The 18464-nt window shown below is 35.3% G+C and overlaps 1 protein-coding gene across 3 annotated transcripts in view; it reads right to left on the reverse strand.

The window, feature by feature from the left end:
* Positions 1-18464, reverse strand: part of TTLL7 (tubulin tyrosine ligase like 7) — a gene marked incomplete at both ends in the record, with an annotated part of 89642 nt that overhangs the window by 66311 nt on the left and 4867 nt on the right. For all 3 annotated transcript variants that reach the window (XM_080692286.1, XM_080692285.1, XM_080692284.1), the window contains 3 exons: positions 4081-4245; positions 10015-10231; positions 14861-15019. In XM_080692286.1, the coding sequence (XP_080548412.1) occupies positions 4081-4245; positions 10015-10231; positions 14861-15019 (541 nt within the window). The remainder of the gene's footprint in view (positions 1-4080; positions 4246-10014; positions 10232-14860; positions 15020-18464) is intronic.

Here is an 18464-nt window from a genome sequence, read left to right on the forward strand (position 1 = left end):
AAAGGAGGAATAGTCATCAAATCATATTTATTTTTGACCATCAGAAAAACACACAACTCTCTTCTTCAAAGAGGATATTGAGCAATGCTAGTTTTCATATATAGATGGTTACTTTCCAGAGAAATTACCCCAAAAGAGAGGGCACTAATAAAGGTCTTTAAATTTGTAAACTAAGGCATTTAGATAAAATTTTATTGCATAACTTCTTTTCCCATTTCTCCCTCTAATTCTTTTAATATTATATCATGAATTCACCTTAAATAGATATATACTTTAAAAATATGGCAACTCTTCAAATAATTACATACATGCCAACAGTTTAAGAAAATAAAGATTAAAAAGTACATAGCAGGCCGGGCATGGTGGCGCACACTTGTAATCCCTGTGCTTGGGAGGTGGAGACAGGAGGATCGTGCAGGTTCAAAGCCAGCCGTGCTGGCTTAAGAGACCCTGTTTCCAAATTAAAGAAAAAAAAAGTATAACATAGGTCTGGGAGTGTAGTCCAGAGGTAAAAGGATTTCCAGGAACCCCAGTACCCCCCTCAAAAAAAAGTACATAGCAAGGTTAAAATATTATGTTTTAACAGACTACTTACAGGTTATTAAGAATATACATCCTCTCTAATGCACATGGTATACATTCACAAACATATTGAAGTCAATCACTAACCCAAACATGAGAAGGAGGGAAGGGGAGGGAATGGGGCGGGAACTGGGTAAGGGCTAATTAGGTGATGTGTGCATGCATGCCTCCACCATCTTGTACAACATTAAGATGTATGACTACAATACACCAATAAAAAATTTAAAAATCTTAAATATATATATATATACATTCTAATGATCATAGCTAAGAATTATGCAAAATTTATCCATTTACAGACAATATCACAAAATGCATCAAAACTTAGTAGGCCTACATTGGCATTTTTTTTTTTTTTTTGGTGGTACCTAGGATAGAACCCAGAGGCCTCTGGGCTACACTCCCAGGCCTACTTTATATTTTTTGTTTGGAAACAGGGTCTCTTAAGCCAGCAGATGCTGGCTTTGTACCTGCACGATCCTCCCATCTCAGCCTCCCAAGCGTGGGGATTACAAGCATGTGCCACCATGCCCAGCTTCCACATTGGCAATTTTAGTGTCACACTAAAAATTATACTTTAGGCTCTAACAGAAAAATTAAATTCCATGACCATCTTTTTAGTATTAGTCTTCTTTTATACTTTCCCTTAATTCAACTGGGTAAGAAAAGTACCACTTAAACTCTAACCTTTTTTTTTCTCTGATTCTCTATACATTCCTCACTAAGGCCACATTTTCATAAAGATTTTGTCAAAGAAACAAATCCATGTGGAAGTTAAAAATCTGTTTAAAAGTAAAAAAGGAATGCCCGAGGGTATCTAAAGCTTTCTTGGTACTACTGAGCTAATCATCTAATGGCTCATTGAATGAGTCATCCATATACTGTTAGATATGACCTTCCATTAATCAGGTACTGTCCAAAAACATGTTAACTCAATTCTGAGCCACTATAATAATAAACTGTCATTTTTAGAATAGATTTTAGAATTTCCACAAAATTGGCCTTGATAAACTAAATATATAGACACTTTTTTTTTTTTTTGGTGGTACTGGGGTTCCTGGAAGCCCTTCTACCTCCGGGCTACACTCCCAGACCTACTTTTACATTTTTTTTAAATTTGGAAACAGGGTCTCCTAAGCCAGCGTGCGTGGCTGGCTTCGAACCTGCGTGATCCTCCTGTCTCTGCGTCCCAAGTGCGGGGATTACAATCGTGCGCCACCACGCCCGGCCCGATAGACACATTTTTGTAATCAAATTTCTAATTAAGCTGTATTTAGTTTCTCACAAATATAGTGCAGAAAGTTAATAAATTATTAGGCATCTGACCAAATCCAGATGACCAACATTTTTATTGGTGCTCTAGGATTTTAAAAAGTTTTAAATTCATTGCCAGTGTTTACAAATCATTAAATCTCCTATTAACAAATTAGTAGGATGAGCCACACTGGTCCCAAAGCATCACCAAGAGGCTGGTTCTGAGTGGTGGCTACCCACTCAGATAGAACCTCTTAGCTTCTTGAGATGACTACAGTTTCCACACAGCCTATCATCTATCTTTTATCTCATCCATTTCACTTCCTACTTGTCTGACACCTAAGAACCTCGAGATTTGTAGTCTGTGATATAAAAAGTAAGGTAAAAAGGTCAAGCAGCAAAGCAGTCAGCAAAAGGACAAATATGATAATGCTGATGTTTTTCTCTCTGATCCTCCCAATTACAGACAACTAGGCCCAACCAGCTCTGAACTTTCAGGACCATCTTCTGTGACAGACTTATTTAAAGCATGTCTTATTTATCTCCCAAAGAAGGCTAAACTGACTTGTATCATCCTAATCATATTTGGTATTCTCAGCAGATAATACTTCTCCAATTTGAAATACTGTTTTGAGATTTCTGCTGGTGCTGATAAAGGACCTGTGTCACCAAGATTATCTTCATATCTGCTTCCTTTTCTCTCTTGTCTTCTCATTAGTGATGCCATTCACTTTCAAGGTTTTATCTATTTTTCCCCCAAACATACAACTTTTACTACCTACTTGACCTGAGACAGCATCCCAAGATCAGCACACCTAAAGTGGAACTCGCCATTATGGTCTCATGGACTTTAAAAACCTTAGTTCTGGTTTCAAAGTCTCCAGGAAGTTCCCCCTTCAATCTTCATCTCCTGAAGCTACTATATGTGATCTTCTCTGCACCCCACAGAATCCAATGCATGCCTCTGTTGTACTTGTTATTGCTGTATTTTATTAACAATTCAGGTACATTTTTTTTCCTGCTGGGAAGATTGGATGATTGGAGCTATGTTTTACAAATCTTCAAATTATCAGCCAGAGACAGGCTTATTCTATACACTAAATTAATGCATGAACAAATGAATAGAATGCTTTTCCTTCAACATCAAAACCAGGCTCTGTAACTCCTTCTTACTCTAGTTCAGACAATGTTACACACATTTTTCCAATTCTTTTAAGCTTCAGAGTGGGCAGGGTACATGGTGGAGCCCTTTAATTCCAGTACTTAGGTAGCTAAGACAGAAGAACTGTATTTTTATGTCGGTGAGTGGTACTTTAGAAAGACCCTCCTTCAAAAAAAGCAACAGGAAGAGGTCGAGCTATAGAAAGGGCCCTATAGTGAAGCAACTAAGGTGACCAATCAGAGGGTTTGGAATAGAGAGGATGGAGCCTTTTTAAAATGCAGAAGGTACATAAACAAATGTATCAAAGTTAATCACCAAACAAGCATGGGATCGAGGGAGGGGGAGGGAATGGGATGGAGACTGGATGAGGGCTAATTGGATGATGTGTGCTTGTATATCCTCTCAAGTCTTGTACCCCAATGTGATTGATATAGGACTACAATACACCAATTAAAAAAATAAAATAAAATAATAAAGTTCTAAAAAAAAAAGACCCTCCTTCAAAATAAAAAATAAAATGGCTAAGGAGTGTATGTCAGGGGTAGAATTCCTCTGGGTTCAATCTGCAGTACCAAAAACAAAAAATTTAAAACTCAGAGACCTCCAAACTTCTTATCCACCATGGATATGAAGTCAAGCCCAATGTCCCAATGTTGTTTACCTCATTGCATCTTTTACTGCAGTTCAATTCAGGCTATAATTTCCTCTTCAGTTACATTTAAGTAAAAAAGTCTCCCAAGTCCCCTCTCTATGTATTCTTGATCTTAACTTTAACCCTTCCTACACCTATTTTCAGATTTATCTTTTAAATGCATAGTTTTGGTGACATTTCTCACAAGCCATACGTACCACCTATCAATTCTCACACTTCTACGCCCTTACTGAGGTCTGTGTCTCCACCTGGAATTTTTCTCTCTGTAGCAGTAAAAATCCCGCTTGTCGGAGTCCCTCACTAAACTCACTTCCTTCATAAAAAAGCTCTGTTTCTAAACAATCCAATGTAATGTACTTTCTTTAAGATGTTTGATGATGTTTTAAATTAATGAAGACTGATACACAACTCAGGGGTGGGGTAATCTTACTGAAATATCACTCCAAAACTTGGCAACGTCGTGTTGATTTGCTTGCAGGAATTCTGTAAACCATTTGATGGAACGTTTGCTGCCTTTGTTTTCAGTTTCATCCCGTTCAAAATGCTCATTGTGCTTGTTCACGGAGTAGTTTGTCAGATGCATGTACAGCTGGGTCTGTAACAATAAGAACTAGAGGTGTTACCACCTGAGAGATTCTACGTGTGTGTGTTTTCACAGAAAAGAAGGTACTCAAAGACCAGAAAAGAAGGCATTCAAAGACTAAAAAAAATCTAAACTTAAAATATATACATCAACAATCTAGTTACTTAGATAAATTTCAAATGAAATGGACTAGCATATCTCCCTTGAAAGAAATGAGAATGTAATAATCTATATTTACTTTATATATGGTTTATGATAGTATCTACCATAAAAAGTTTAAGAAATGAAGACTATAGAAAATACCTAGATTAAAACATGAAACTACATACTGCTCAACAGAAATAAAAAAGATTCCCAGGTTGCTTTCATTAGTTTGTTTTTAGTGGGGTTTTTTTTTGGGGGGTCTCTGATTGTTTCCATTAAGATTTGTTTGAGAAAAAAACTTTCTGAAAAAGCATTTTATGCCTTTTTAAAGAAAAATACAAAATTAAAGTTCAAAGTAGGCAACATAAACCAAAAGATAGGACTACCTAACACAACCTCTGCACTCTGCTACTGAGTAGAGGCCACTTAACAAGAGTGAGCCACAGACGTGATGTACCACTGCACTGATGTCTAGATTAACAAAAAATGTATTGTGCTCCAGATCAGAGCTCTCATGTTTTAGCCTCTTTCTATTCTTGTGTTTGTTAATATTTTTTTCCCTAAATCAACCTGAAAAAGAATCCACAACTTACACTTGATCTTAGCCAAAAGGCTGAGAAGTGATTCCACAACTTAAAAATTCTCATAACTGTCAATTAATACACACCTAAATGTTTCTTTATCAAGCTAGAATAAGCATTCATCAAGTCTACTTTTAATTCCTACCCTTCTCATAATTCTACTCTCAAAGATTACTTTGGACAGAGAGGTCGTGGAAAATTGAATACGTATTTCATCCATATGATTATTTTATTTCTTAATTATATTCATGTCATATTTCATTTCTGTTGTAATTGCTTAGGTCTACAGTAAAACTTTTTGAAGCAATAGAAGTGATTATTTGAGTTAGTATGTTGCTTATTAATTCAGAGGTATACCACTAATTAAGAACTTTTTCGCTCATTAAATAATATTTAAGGAACATCTAAGGAAACAAAGGAAACCATGAATCACATAGCCACTTTCAAGGGTGAAAATAATATAGCCATACCTTACGCTATTTGTTAAGAGAGTCAATATAGTGAATTAGTATATACAGAACTTTTTCTGGGTTGGCTAACCACTATACTGATAGTAATGTTTATTGGATTTCAATTATTGAAATTCTGGTTTATATCTCTTTATATTTATTTTTAAAAACTTAATTGTTATAGAAATACATGACTTATTAAAAAATAACATGTTTGCTATCTTAAATGTTGGTAATTGGGCCGGGCGTGGTGGCGCACACTTATAATCCCCGCACTTGGGAAGTGGAGACAGGAGGATCGCACAGGTTTGAAGCCAGCCGCGCTGGCTTAAGAGACCCTGTTTCCAAATAAAATATAAAAAGTTGGTAATTGGAACAAAACCAAAGTAAAATGCAGCAGTCAGCTATTCAAAAACAAAAGTGAAACAAACCATATTGGTTTAATTATTTCTAGTCTTTTTTTAAATTTACCTTTTATGTAATTATAGTCTGAGTTTACATAAAATTTTGCATTTCATTTTTTTATTTTTTCATATCTCATTCTAGGAAATGAATCATGAAGTTGTACAGATACATGACGAATATTGCATTTAGGTCAAGCAATCTTTTTCCACACATGAAAACCAAAGCCAGGAGCTTATGTGATTCAAAAGTACTTGGCAAAATGAGACCGCGAGGTCACATTTCTATTCTCTCATTATGATTTCATAATCTAGCATACTTAAGTAAATTATATGCAAATAAGTTAGTACATAAAAATAAAGCACTTTCCCAACAGTTTCCAACCTTGCCCTTTCTAAGATATCAAAAAAGCACTACTGCCTTACACATATATAGTACACTTTACCCATTCCAATTATTTTAATTATCTGTGAGCTGACAAATCCAAATTATCCTTGAAGTTCCAATCTTTTCTTTTAAACTTCAAAAGCCTAAATTGTATCTCCAAATGTTTACAGAACGGATCTACTGAGAAGTCACATAATTTTTTTTTTTTTTTTTTTTTTTTTGGTGGTGGTACTATGAATTGAACCCAGGGTCATTCTATAACTCCAGCCCTATTTTTTTATATTTTTATTGTGAAACAGGATCTCACTAAGTTGAAGAAAGCCTCATTCACTAAGTAGCTGAGGCTAGCCAGGAACCACGATCCTCCTGTTTCAGCTTCCCAAGTACCGAGATTACAATCATGAGCCACCACACCTGGCTCAAACAACCATTTCAACCACACACACCACCTTCCACAAAACCTTCTAATAGCTCCTTTATCACAGTGAAAAATTCACTGTCCTCCCTCAATGCTCAGGCCAAACAAATTGGGTTTTATCCCTCATTTCCTTTGTCTCCTTTACTCTCATGCCACAAATCCAACCTATCAACATATGGCACCAATGTTATCCATGTAAGCTTAAGTCTATCTCAAACCATGTTCACAGTCTCAGTCCAGGCTGCTGTTTTAGCTTAAGTCACCCCTTCTCCTCTACATGTTCAGACTAAAACACAGCTTCCCTTTTCCTCACTCAAGTCTTTTCTGTCTATCCACACCCATCTCACATTTCCCATACTGCACACCAAGGAACACAAATCTCATTCCTTCTATCCTTAGTTTAAAATGTTTTCGTGCTTTCTTTCATCTTAAGCTAAATTCTAAAACCCTAGACATCACGAACTACAAACTATTGAAAAATCAGTTGTCTAGGACTCTCCATCCTAACTTGAAGAGACACCCTTTCGTAGTCTCTAATATCGCAGCCAAACTTAACTTGTATGCTTTCTCCAGATATTTCACACTCTTTTACCTCTGTGGTTTATTTAGGCATATAAAAATGGTTTATTCATTTTTATATTTTTATTGGTGCACGATGGTCTCACGCCATAATGTAGCTTGTTGTGATAAGGACATGCACACAGTCCTGATGTATCGGCCTCCATATCCCCACCAACTCCTCCCTCCCCATACATGTATGGACATAACGTTATTTGAATTGTTTCCTTCCTCTATCCTTTTTTTCCCTCTCCCAAACCCCTTCCACTATTCTCCTATTTTCTTACCTCATTTGACCAAAGTAACTTTTGTTTCTGATTTTTGTTCTAGCTTCCACATATGAAAGAAAACATATGGCCCTTGATTTTCTGAGACTGGCTGATCTCACAGCATAATAGTCTCTAGTTTCATCCATTTTCCTAAAAATGACATAATTTGGTTCTTTTTTATGGCTGAGTAAAATTCCATTATGGGCATGTACCACATTTTTATTCTCCAGTCATCTGCTGACTGACATCTAGGTTGGTTCAATAATTTGGCTGTTGTGAATTACACTGCTATAGACATGCACAGAACACTACGGCATAGTATATGCATGTATCACTATAGTATTCTTTTTTTTTTTTTTTTTTGGCACTGGGGATGGAAACCAGGGGCATTCTACCTCCGAGCTACACCCCAAGACCTATTTTTTATTCTTTATTTGGAAGAGTCTCACTGAGTTGCAAAGGGCCTCACTAAGTAACTGAGACTGCCCGAGAACCGAGATCCTCCTGTCTCAGCCTCGTGAATGCTGGGATTACAAGGGTGTACCACCACGCCTAGTTATCACTATAGTATTCTAACTTTAATTCTTTTGGGAAGATAACAAGGAGTGGTATAGCTGGGTCATATGGTGGATCCATTCCCAGCGTTTTGAGGAACCTCCATACTGAACTCCACAGTGGTTGTACTAATTTACAATCCTACAAACAGTGTATAAGAGTTCCTAATTCCATACATTCTCACCAACATTTATTATTGTTTGTATTCTTGATGATCTATTCTTTTGCCTGGAGCCAACCCCACCCTATTCAACCCAAACCTGGCTAGCTGCTTATTATTCTGACTTCAATTTATAAACTCCTCCTCTAAATTTTTTTTGAGGTACTAGGGATTGAGCCCAGGGTCAGTCTCCATCTGAACTATACCCCCAGTTCTTTTATACTTATTTATTTTGTAACAGGATTTTTCTCAGTTATTGAGGGTCTGGTTAAATTCCTAAGGCTGATCTCAAACCTGGGATCCTCCAGTTTTAGCCTCCCAAGTGCTGAAATTACAGGCATGTGCCACCTCATCTTGCACCTTCTCTAGATCTTTATCCTCAACTGGGTTAGGTGCTTCTGCTATGCACTACCATAGCACTCTCAAATGCTTAGACCATCACACTTACCATCAGATATTACAATTGCTTATTTTATTTTCTGCCTCCCCACTAGTCTGTTGCTTCTGTGAGGTCAAGCACTGTATCTGTCTTGGTCATTGTTTTTCCAAAACCAGCACAATGCCTAGAATGTAGTAGAGTTTAAACATTACTTGGTGATTGGCTATATCCACACATATGATCCTTTTCATATGATCCCTTTAATATCTTTTTATAATATCCTTTCCTACAAAACAAGTTTTGATAATTCCTTTGTTTTTGTCAGGTTTAAAACATTAACAATTAATTACATATAGCAATGTTTATGATCAGCCATTATTTAACTTTGAAATATGACCACTCTTAATGGAAATGTTTGTGTGCATAATATTGGGGGAGAATAATAACCAGACTTTTGACAAAGTAGTAAACAATAATTAATTGCAATTTTACCATAATTAGGAGATCAAAAAATGTGATTAAAAATTAAACCAAAATTTTAAATGTAGATAATAAATTACAACTTAATTTTTGCAAACTATAAATCAGTTGATGATTTTCATAATAAATTAGTTATAATTTTTGTAAACATATTATAGCAGAAAGAAAATTTAATGAAAAAGAATCTACAAAACGATCAATTTAATAGACTTCAAAGTGCACTTTGAAACAACTCATTTATGTCTCAACTTCACAATTTTATTTTTTTTTCAGGTCTGGGGATGGAACCCAGGGGCATTCAACTTGCAAGATACACCCCCTTCCCTATTTTTTACTCTTTAGTTTAGAAGAGGGTTTCACTAAGCTGCAAAGGGCCTCTCTAAGTAGCTGAGGTTGTCCATGAACTGTGATCCTCTGGTGTCAGCCTCCCGGATGCTGGGCTTACAAGCGTGTGCCACCACGCCTGGCTTCAACTTCACATTTGGTCATTCTAAACTTACCCTTCCTTCTGTTCTGACAAAAATTAGTAACTCTATTTTCTCATAACTTTTGCTTTTTTTGTTTCAAACACTTTCACCATCTATATGCTCACAACCCACCTTTCATATCAAGTCTATTCAGATGCCATCCCCTCAACAAGGAGCAGAACATAAACTGTCCCTGAACTTAGCTCCATAGCACTTTGTTTTTATTTCTAGTACAGTCATTTCTGTATGTAGTTACTACATACAGATGTTCTCTGAAATCCGGCACCGTCCTGGCAAAGATGGGTCCCTTTTCCTAATTCGCCTTCCTAAATCAAACACTCTTTGTTTCTTGTTTTCACAAAGCTGCTTGTTAAGTTAGAAGCAGTCTTGTTTATGCATCTGATTCTTCTGGTCCATAAAAAACCTGAGAAGAGGAACATTGACTCATATAACCTTTTTATATAATAGATGCTTTAACAAGTACACATCAAACAAATAAAGGGAAATATAAATTCTCTCTGGTATCACTTACCAAATTGGACTCATTAGGTGGAATGTACTTTTCTGTTCCCATCCGCACAAGTCCATCGTGGTAGAGAAATATTTTTAGTGGATCACATGATGTAACCAAAATATAAATTCGTAAGTCAAACTTGTACCCTTCCATTAGAAAAGGTTTCTCAATGTACTCTTGAACAATTAAATGATCCTGAGATGGAAGTTTATCACCATTTCTTATCAAAGAAATCCTAAATTTAAAAAAAGACCAAAAAGAATAATTTTGTATGATGACAAGATATTCAAAAAGTTATTTATATATTCAAGAGAAAAACAATAGAATAGGAAACTCCAAAAGTCTATCCTTCCCTAAAAGCAGTAAATAGCAAAACACAAGCAAACAAGACCAACAACATTATCTGAATCAACTTTTTGGAGCCCCAGAAACGAACCAAAAGTCTAAAGTATCCAGAGAACACTTAATCAAGAAAAAATAGCCAATATGAAAAAAAAAAAGTCCCATGGCATTTTAACTTAATCTTGTCCTACCACACATCTGAGTTTAGCAACGGCCTTGAACCACAACCCACATTCCCAGCACAGGTCCCAGTTCTGGAGTGCACAGAACATACCTAAATCTTGTGGTTATTTTGACCCAACTAGGGCTTCCTAAAAAAAACTTGAGAGCTTGCTTTTATCTTGAGTGACATGGTAACCTACCAGTGCTGAGGTGACTACTTAGACAACTGATTGAAACATTTTAAAAGCCAATGTCCCCCTGTCTACAGAGATAAATAACACTTGGAAAAAACAACTGACTAACCAAAAAGACGAGGGGAAAATGCTCAGGAATGAAAATCTCTGTGACTTTGAAAAGCTCTGATATATTCTTGTACATCCAGAAAGCAATGTGCATGTCTTGGACCATGCGTATGCTCAAGAAATATCTGAGAAGACTCAAGCTCTCACCTTGGCTAACAATCAAATTCTGAACAAGCAGGAACTGCAGGCTAAAGCAGAGCTGTGTTGCCTGCCAGACTGTTGAAGGTTCACCCCAACAAACACAAAGAGCACATCTGAAAAATTGGGGGAAACTTTGAGTAGTTGGTTGTTTGGTTCCAAGTGTTTAAAGATATCTCTGTCCAATTACTAGCTGACAATTGAGCTATTAGAACAGGAACTGCAATGGCCGTGTAAAACAAAGCATACAGATTTAACAATATTTGTTCAGAGAGTCACTAAATAAATAAAAAACAACTACCACAAAAGGCAGCAACAAATTATGTAGAGTAGGAGAGGCTGATTCCAGAGTGGCATTATTATAATGTTCAACACATCCAGCTTTCAAAAACAACAAAAATTATGACTCATGCAAAGAAAATAAAAACATGGCCCATACACAGAGAAATTACCAATAAAAAGAAACTTAAAAGCCCAAAGTCATGAAAAGACTGTCTCACTAAGTAGGGAATATTAACAGTAATAAAATTTTTTTAAAAAAGGAACCAACAGAAATTCTGGAGTTAAAAGGAATAGTAACTAAAATGAAAAGTCAATAAAGGGGCCAAGTACTATACCTAGGGAAGTATAAAAACAATCAGCAAACTTGATGATAGGCCAGTTAACATTATTTATTCTGAAGAACATAAAGGAAACAAAAAAAAAATTTATGAAAGAACAGAACCTAAGAAATCTGTGGTTCACCATCAAACATACCAATACACACACGATGTGAGAGAAGAGAGAAAAAAATCAAAAGAATATTTAAGAAAATAATGTATGGTGCTGCACATCTATAATCACAGTACTTGGGGGGGCTGAGACAGCACGGTTGTAAGTTTGAGGCCAGCCTCAGCAACTTAGAAGGTCTTCAACACCTTAGTGAGACCCTGTTTGAAAATAAATATAAAATAGCTGGGAGTGTACCTCAGGTTTAGAACATCCCTGTGCTCAATCCCCAGTATCTCAAAAATAAACTAATTAATAAATAAACTAAATAAATAATAAAAATAAGGCTGGAAGTATAACTCAGAAGGAAAATGTCCATGGGCTCAATCCCCAGTACCACAAAACAAATAATGGCATAAAACTCCCCTATTTCATGAAAATCATGAATCTGTACATCCAAGCTGCTCAATGAACTTAAATTCATAACAAGACACATCATAATCAAACTGTCAAAAACACCAGAAAGGTGACTAAATAGTTAATATAAAAGTCACTAATAGCTAGGTGTGGTGGCACACTCTTGCAATCCCTGCTTGGGAGGAGAGATAGGAGAGATTGCGCAGGTTGGAAGCCAGCCCAGGTTCAAAGCCAGCCACGCTGGCTTAAGAGACCCTCTTTCCAAATAAAAAGTATAAAATAGGTCTGGGAGTGTAGCCTGGAGGTAGAAGGGTTTCCAGGAACCCCAGTACCACCAAAAACAACAACATCATCAACAAAAGTCACTAATAGTGTAATTTTCGGTTTGTAATTCCTTATTTTCCTAATTATTTCAAAGTTAACTGTTTAGTAGTTATAAGTCTATATTACTAGACACAGAATGTACAGATATATAGTTTGTTATGGCAACAATAAAATAAAGGGATGGAATTATGTAGGATCAAAGATTTTGAACACAACTGAAACCAAGTTAGTATGAATGAAAACTATATTGTTATAAATTAAGGTATTCATTGTAATTCCTAGGCAACCACTAAAAATAACTCAAAAATATAAATAAAAAAGAAAATAGAAGGGCCTTTAAAAGTGGTACACACAAATAATAACTATTTACAAAAAAAGAGCAATATGGAGAAATCAAGGAACAAAAACCCTATGATTTATATAAAACAAATAGAAAAGTAACAGAAACAAATCATTCTTTTTCAGTAATTACATTAAATGTAAATAAATTAGTTCTTTAGTAACAGATGGGGCTTGACAGAATGGATTTACAAAACATGATCCAGCTAAATGTTGCCTACAAAAGCCTTCCTGCAGAGTCAAAGATTTCAATAGGTTGAAAGTGAAAGAATGGAAAAGATAAGACTTCAAGAGAAACTGCTATAAGAAGCAAAGGACAAAAAATATCACTGTAACAAGAATATGTAACACACACACGCACACACACACACACACACACACACACACACACACACACAGCAACAACAACACCAACAACAACAGCTCCAAAATATGTGAAACAAAAACTGATAGAATTGAAAGAAGAAATAAGTTTGATGATAACTGCTATAGTCTTCAATGTCCTACTCTCCATAACAGACAGAACATGATCAGGAAAGGAGAAATATTCAACAGAGAAGTGTGTTTATCTATATATTACTGCATTGTGTGAGATAAACGCAGGAAATACAAAATGTATTTTTGTTTTTTTTTGGTGGTAATGGGGATGGAACCCAGGGACATTGTACCTCAAAGCTACACCCCCAGCCCTATTTTTGAGTCTTTTTATTTTTGAAACAGGGTTTCACTGAGTTGTGAAGGGCCTCTCTGAGTAGCTAAAGCTGTTCCTGAAGCATGATACTCCAGTCTCCGCCTCCAGAATGCTTGGATCACAAGCATGCACCACCACATCCAGCTCAGAGTACCCTTTTTATTATCAGCTTTTTCAGTTTATTTTTCTATTGTCATTGAAGGAAATTGGAAGACTCTTATTTATATGTGTTTTCATGATATATGTAAATACACAAATATATGTATATTAAATTTTAATATTTATTGAAAAACATAAATTCAATTATCCTCCTAAAATATTCTTTTTGATACAACAGATAGGAAGCCAATTTAACAGGCAATTGATACAAAATTCTCACTAACAAACTTTTTCATTTTAAAGTTAACAAATCATATTTAAAAATAATGTATGATTAAGATATTAACTTGTACTTAAAAGTTAAAGAAAAAATGTGGACAAAAATCTACCAAATAGCTATTATTTCCAAGTATCTTTTTCCCCATAGCATTTCAAATAAAAAATTAAAGTGACTCGAGTGTATTTTATTAAAAATAGTCTCTACCACATTTTTTTAAAAAAGCACTGCATAAAACTAAACATAAGTAATCAAAAGGATGCAAGAATTTTAAGTTGTACATTCTATTCTCAGCTCACATATCTAATTCTTGGCACTCTGGCTTAAAATGTGTTCCATTCATTTTTAACCCAATTACCATGGCTACATGAAAAAAAAACTTATTTATAAAGCAAAGAACATACATATTTTGCTTCAAGATTTTAGCTATGCAAAAAATGACTACATTTCCATTTCTTTCTCTGGAAAATTTAGCTCTACTATAGCAACTGATTTTACTCTCCAAGTTTATCAAAATTATTATAAATGTGCCCGGATGTGGTGGCGCTCACTTGTAATCCCAGTATCTGGGAGGCTGAGACAGGAGGACCATGGTTCGCGGACAGCCTCAGCTACTACTTCATGAGGCCCTTTGCAACTCAGTGAGAACCTGTTTCAAAATAAAGAATAAAAACTAGGCCTGGGTTATAGCTCAGAGGTAGAATGTCCCAAGGTTCCATCCCCAATACTGAAAAGAAAAAAAAAATATATATACACACACACACACACATATATATACATATATATATATATAATGTGTATTTTATATTTATGAAGGGAAAAACAGCTTTTCCCCTTCTATTTCTCTCTTCTATTAAAGTATCACAACTGTTGATTTAATTTTTAAATTAAATTACTGAAGCCTATGGTATATGTTAAGAGAAAAAGGCTTATTAAGTACTTAGTTCTAAAAACAAGATGGAACTTAATTTATCATAATAGTACTCAATCATGAGTAATTATGCACATTGATTCTTTTCCCTCCATTATTAAATTTTTATATATTCCAGGTAAAAATAAACCTACCCATGACCCATTGCACCATTAGCTGGTTTTACTATAAAAGTTTTCTGCTTCCGTTTTTTCTTCAATTCTTTCACATAGTTCTGGAACTGAGTATATTCAGCAGGGAAGATCCATGTTCGAGGAACAAAGGTATAATCCAGAGGTCGAGACTTGATCATTCTGTAAGTTAGAGACAATATAAAAGAAATTCTTATTCAAATTTTTTAGGTTTTATTTTTCTGTGTTAACAATACTACAAATATGTAATTTTCACCTATTCCTTTATTTATTCATTCATTTATTGATCCATCAACAAACATCACTAAGCACCTACTACGTACCAGATACTAGTGCAGACACTAGAATATATCAATGAAAAAAATAAAGAAAAATCTTTGCCTTATTATGTACAAAGTGACATATTACTACATCAAAGATTTATTTGATTAAGGATTGTGCTAGGCACTGATGATATTAAGATAAATTAGTGTGTTCTTTGCCCTGAAGAAATTTATAGAGAGGCTATTAGTTACAGGCAACATGAAAAGTGCCCTAATGGCATATAACGTGAGGTAACAGGTAGAGGGAGTCATTACCTCTACCTCAGAGACGAGCATGGGGAAAAGAATAGGATAAGGCTAAGTGCTAGTTATATTGTCTCTTTAGATGTGATTTTTGGAGCTGGGCATAGTGATGTAATACTAGTACTTCTGAAGCTGAGATAGGAGGACCTCAGATCTGAGGCCAGCCTCAGCAATTTAGCTAGGTCCAGTGAGACACTGTTTCAAAGTTAAAAAAAAAAAAAAAGAAAAGAAAAAGAAAAAGAAAAGAGAAAAAAAGGAAAAAAGACAGGACTGGGGATGTAGGTCAGGGGTAGAATGCTCTTGCATTCAATCCCCTGTACCACCAAAAAAATAAGAAATAAAAAACTGATTTTGGGGTTCTTTATAAGGAGCAATTTCTGTTTCCTTTTATGCTACTGTGTTTTAGAATTTAACTGCTTTTCTGAAAATAACGTGTGAAAGCCTCTGAGCCAACAAAGGTGTTATTTATATGAACTACCTGAATGTGTGATTTTATAGTGACAATGTAGGTCCTGATGTTTTTGTATTTGCTATATACTAGCCTGCCTATTTGTTTTGTTTGGTTTTTGTTTATTTTGGTTTTGTGATACAGGGATTGAACCTAGGGGCATTCTACCTCCGAGCTACACTGCCAGCCCTACTTCATTTTTATTTTGAAACAGGGTCTCACTAGGTCTATGAAAGTCTATTTGCTGAGGCTGTCCTCAAACCTGAGGTCATCCTCCTGTCTCAGCCTCCCAGGTACTGGGATTTTAAGTGTGCATCAGATTCTAGGCTGCCTATCTAATATCTAAATTAGAGATAAATGCCAGGTTTAAAATGTTTACTTTTGATTAGCCACAAATGTTAACCATTTTGTACTTATTCTCAATAACAATGAAGAAATTGTGAGAATGATTTTAAATACTGCCTATTAAAGAAAAAATTGATTTCAAGACTTTTTTCTAAATATATACAAGTCTTTTATAAATAAGCAGATGAAGTCCCCAAATAAAATTTATGAAATTAAAATGAGGTTAAAATATACAGTAGGCTCAGGAGAGCCTAAATTCTAAGACTAGGATGTGGAAAACATAAACCACAAGGATTATGTAATTGGAGATTTGTATAGTTATATTTCAAATGCTCTTTCAAAAGAATCCTATTAAAAGGTTAGAACTATGAGATAAAAAATAATTACCAATTTTATCTGTCAAATCTATTTTAAACTAACGAACTAAGTAACCTCAGTAGAAAATAGAATAATATTGGCTCACTTGAAAATTACATACAAAAAAAAACTGGAAATGAAGCACAATAATAATGATAATGCCTCTGTTTTGGTTTCCAACACCTTTATATGCATTTATTATATGTTTAATTAGATCAAATCAAAGTTTTAATCAGAGCAATATACCTTAAAATTAACCATGTGGTACTTACAAATGGAACCATTCTTTCACACATCTACTGGGAAAAAAATTTGAGTGCACATATACTCAAGTGAAATACTTTATTCCATTTAGGTAAAATCTAACTCAAAAGAAACATGCTGGTTTACTTAGGAAATTGTGACTCTGGGACAATTTCTGCTCTGTCATAGATTTAGTAAGTGGTGTTGCATAATTCAGTGAACCCTATTTTTACATTAATAGTTCATAACCTTTTCTCTAATAGAAAACTACTCTTTCTTTAAGGAGAGTCCCAAAGACTCTGTGGAATGAGAAACTGCCCATTTGCAATAGCTAATAAGGCTACTTTTACTTTCTTACCTCTCTGGACCATTGACATTTCAGTTCTCTACAAAGCAGCCAGAAGGATCTTTTTAAGATGCAAATCTGGCCAAATCACCCCCACCTCCAATCTCCACACCCCCTCTTCCCCTTTGGCACTGGAGCTAGAGTTGTAATTCTGAATGACACCACCCTCTCCCCTCCCTATTCATCCCTGCTCCAGCAATACTAGCCATTATTTCAGTATCTCGATTATTCAGGCTTTCTCCTGCTGCCTGACCTTGGCTCATACAACTCTTCCTGCCTGGATACTTCTGACCTGCCGTTTGCACCACTAAACTCATCATTCATGTCAGTTTCTACACTGCTTCCTCAAATCCTCGGGGAAATTCTGTGCCTCCCTAACTGGGCCACAGTTCCTTTTCTACACACTGTTTTAGAATAGTGTACCTCTACTTCACAGCACTTATGAAAGTTGAAATTGAATATTACAAGGAAAATACATGTTCTCGACCAACTCATGTACCAAGAACTCAGCTCCATGCCTGTATATAGAAGGTACTTAATAAATATGTGTTAAAGGACAAACGTAGCACATGCACCAGACTTTAAAAAGGTCATTCTCTTTTTTTTTTTTTCCTTAAGGCCAGTCTTTCCTTTGTCATCTCTGAAATTATACTACCTATATGATATCCCAAGCCAAAAACCTAGAAGTCATCCTGAAGGCTTCCCCCTACCCATCCTTAATACCAACAGTGTTCAGTCAAGTCTTTCCTTAATATCTTTGATATCAAGTATCCTATCAAGTATTTATACCAGGTACTTAGTGATTCATATCCCTAAATGTGATATGACACTAAATGTGATAAGAATCACTAAATACCTGTAAATTACCTGTAACATGATATCCTATCAAGTCTGTCTATTTAATATCATTCAGATTTTTTCCTTTTTCCTCATTCCCACTATCACTCTTGTGCCTTATTAGGTAATCATTATTATCTTACAATCATCTTAACATATTCTCCCTCTAGCCCAAACTTCATTACATTCATTATCCACAGTACCACTGTGATTTTCTAAATCATTATTTCTCTGCTCAAATTTATTCAATAAATTCTTGCTTTTCTATGGATTTAAAAAAATGCTGAATAAGGTGGGCATAGTGGCACACATGCTTGTAATCCCAAGATTTGGAGGCTGAGACAATAGGATCACGGGTTCACAGCCAGCCTCAGCTACTTAGTAAGGCCCCCTGCAACTTAGTGAGACTCTGTTTCAAAAATAAGAATAAAAATTAGAGATGGTGTTATAGCTTCAAGGTAGAAT

The sequence above is a fragment of the Muscardinus avellanarius genome, assembly GCF_963383645.1.
Source record: "Muscardinus avellanarius genome assembly, chromosome: 3".
NCBI lineage: Eukaryota > Metazoa > Chordata > Mammalia > Rodentia > Gliridae > Muscardinus > Muscardinus avellanarius.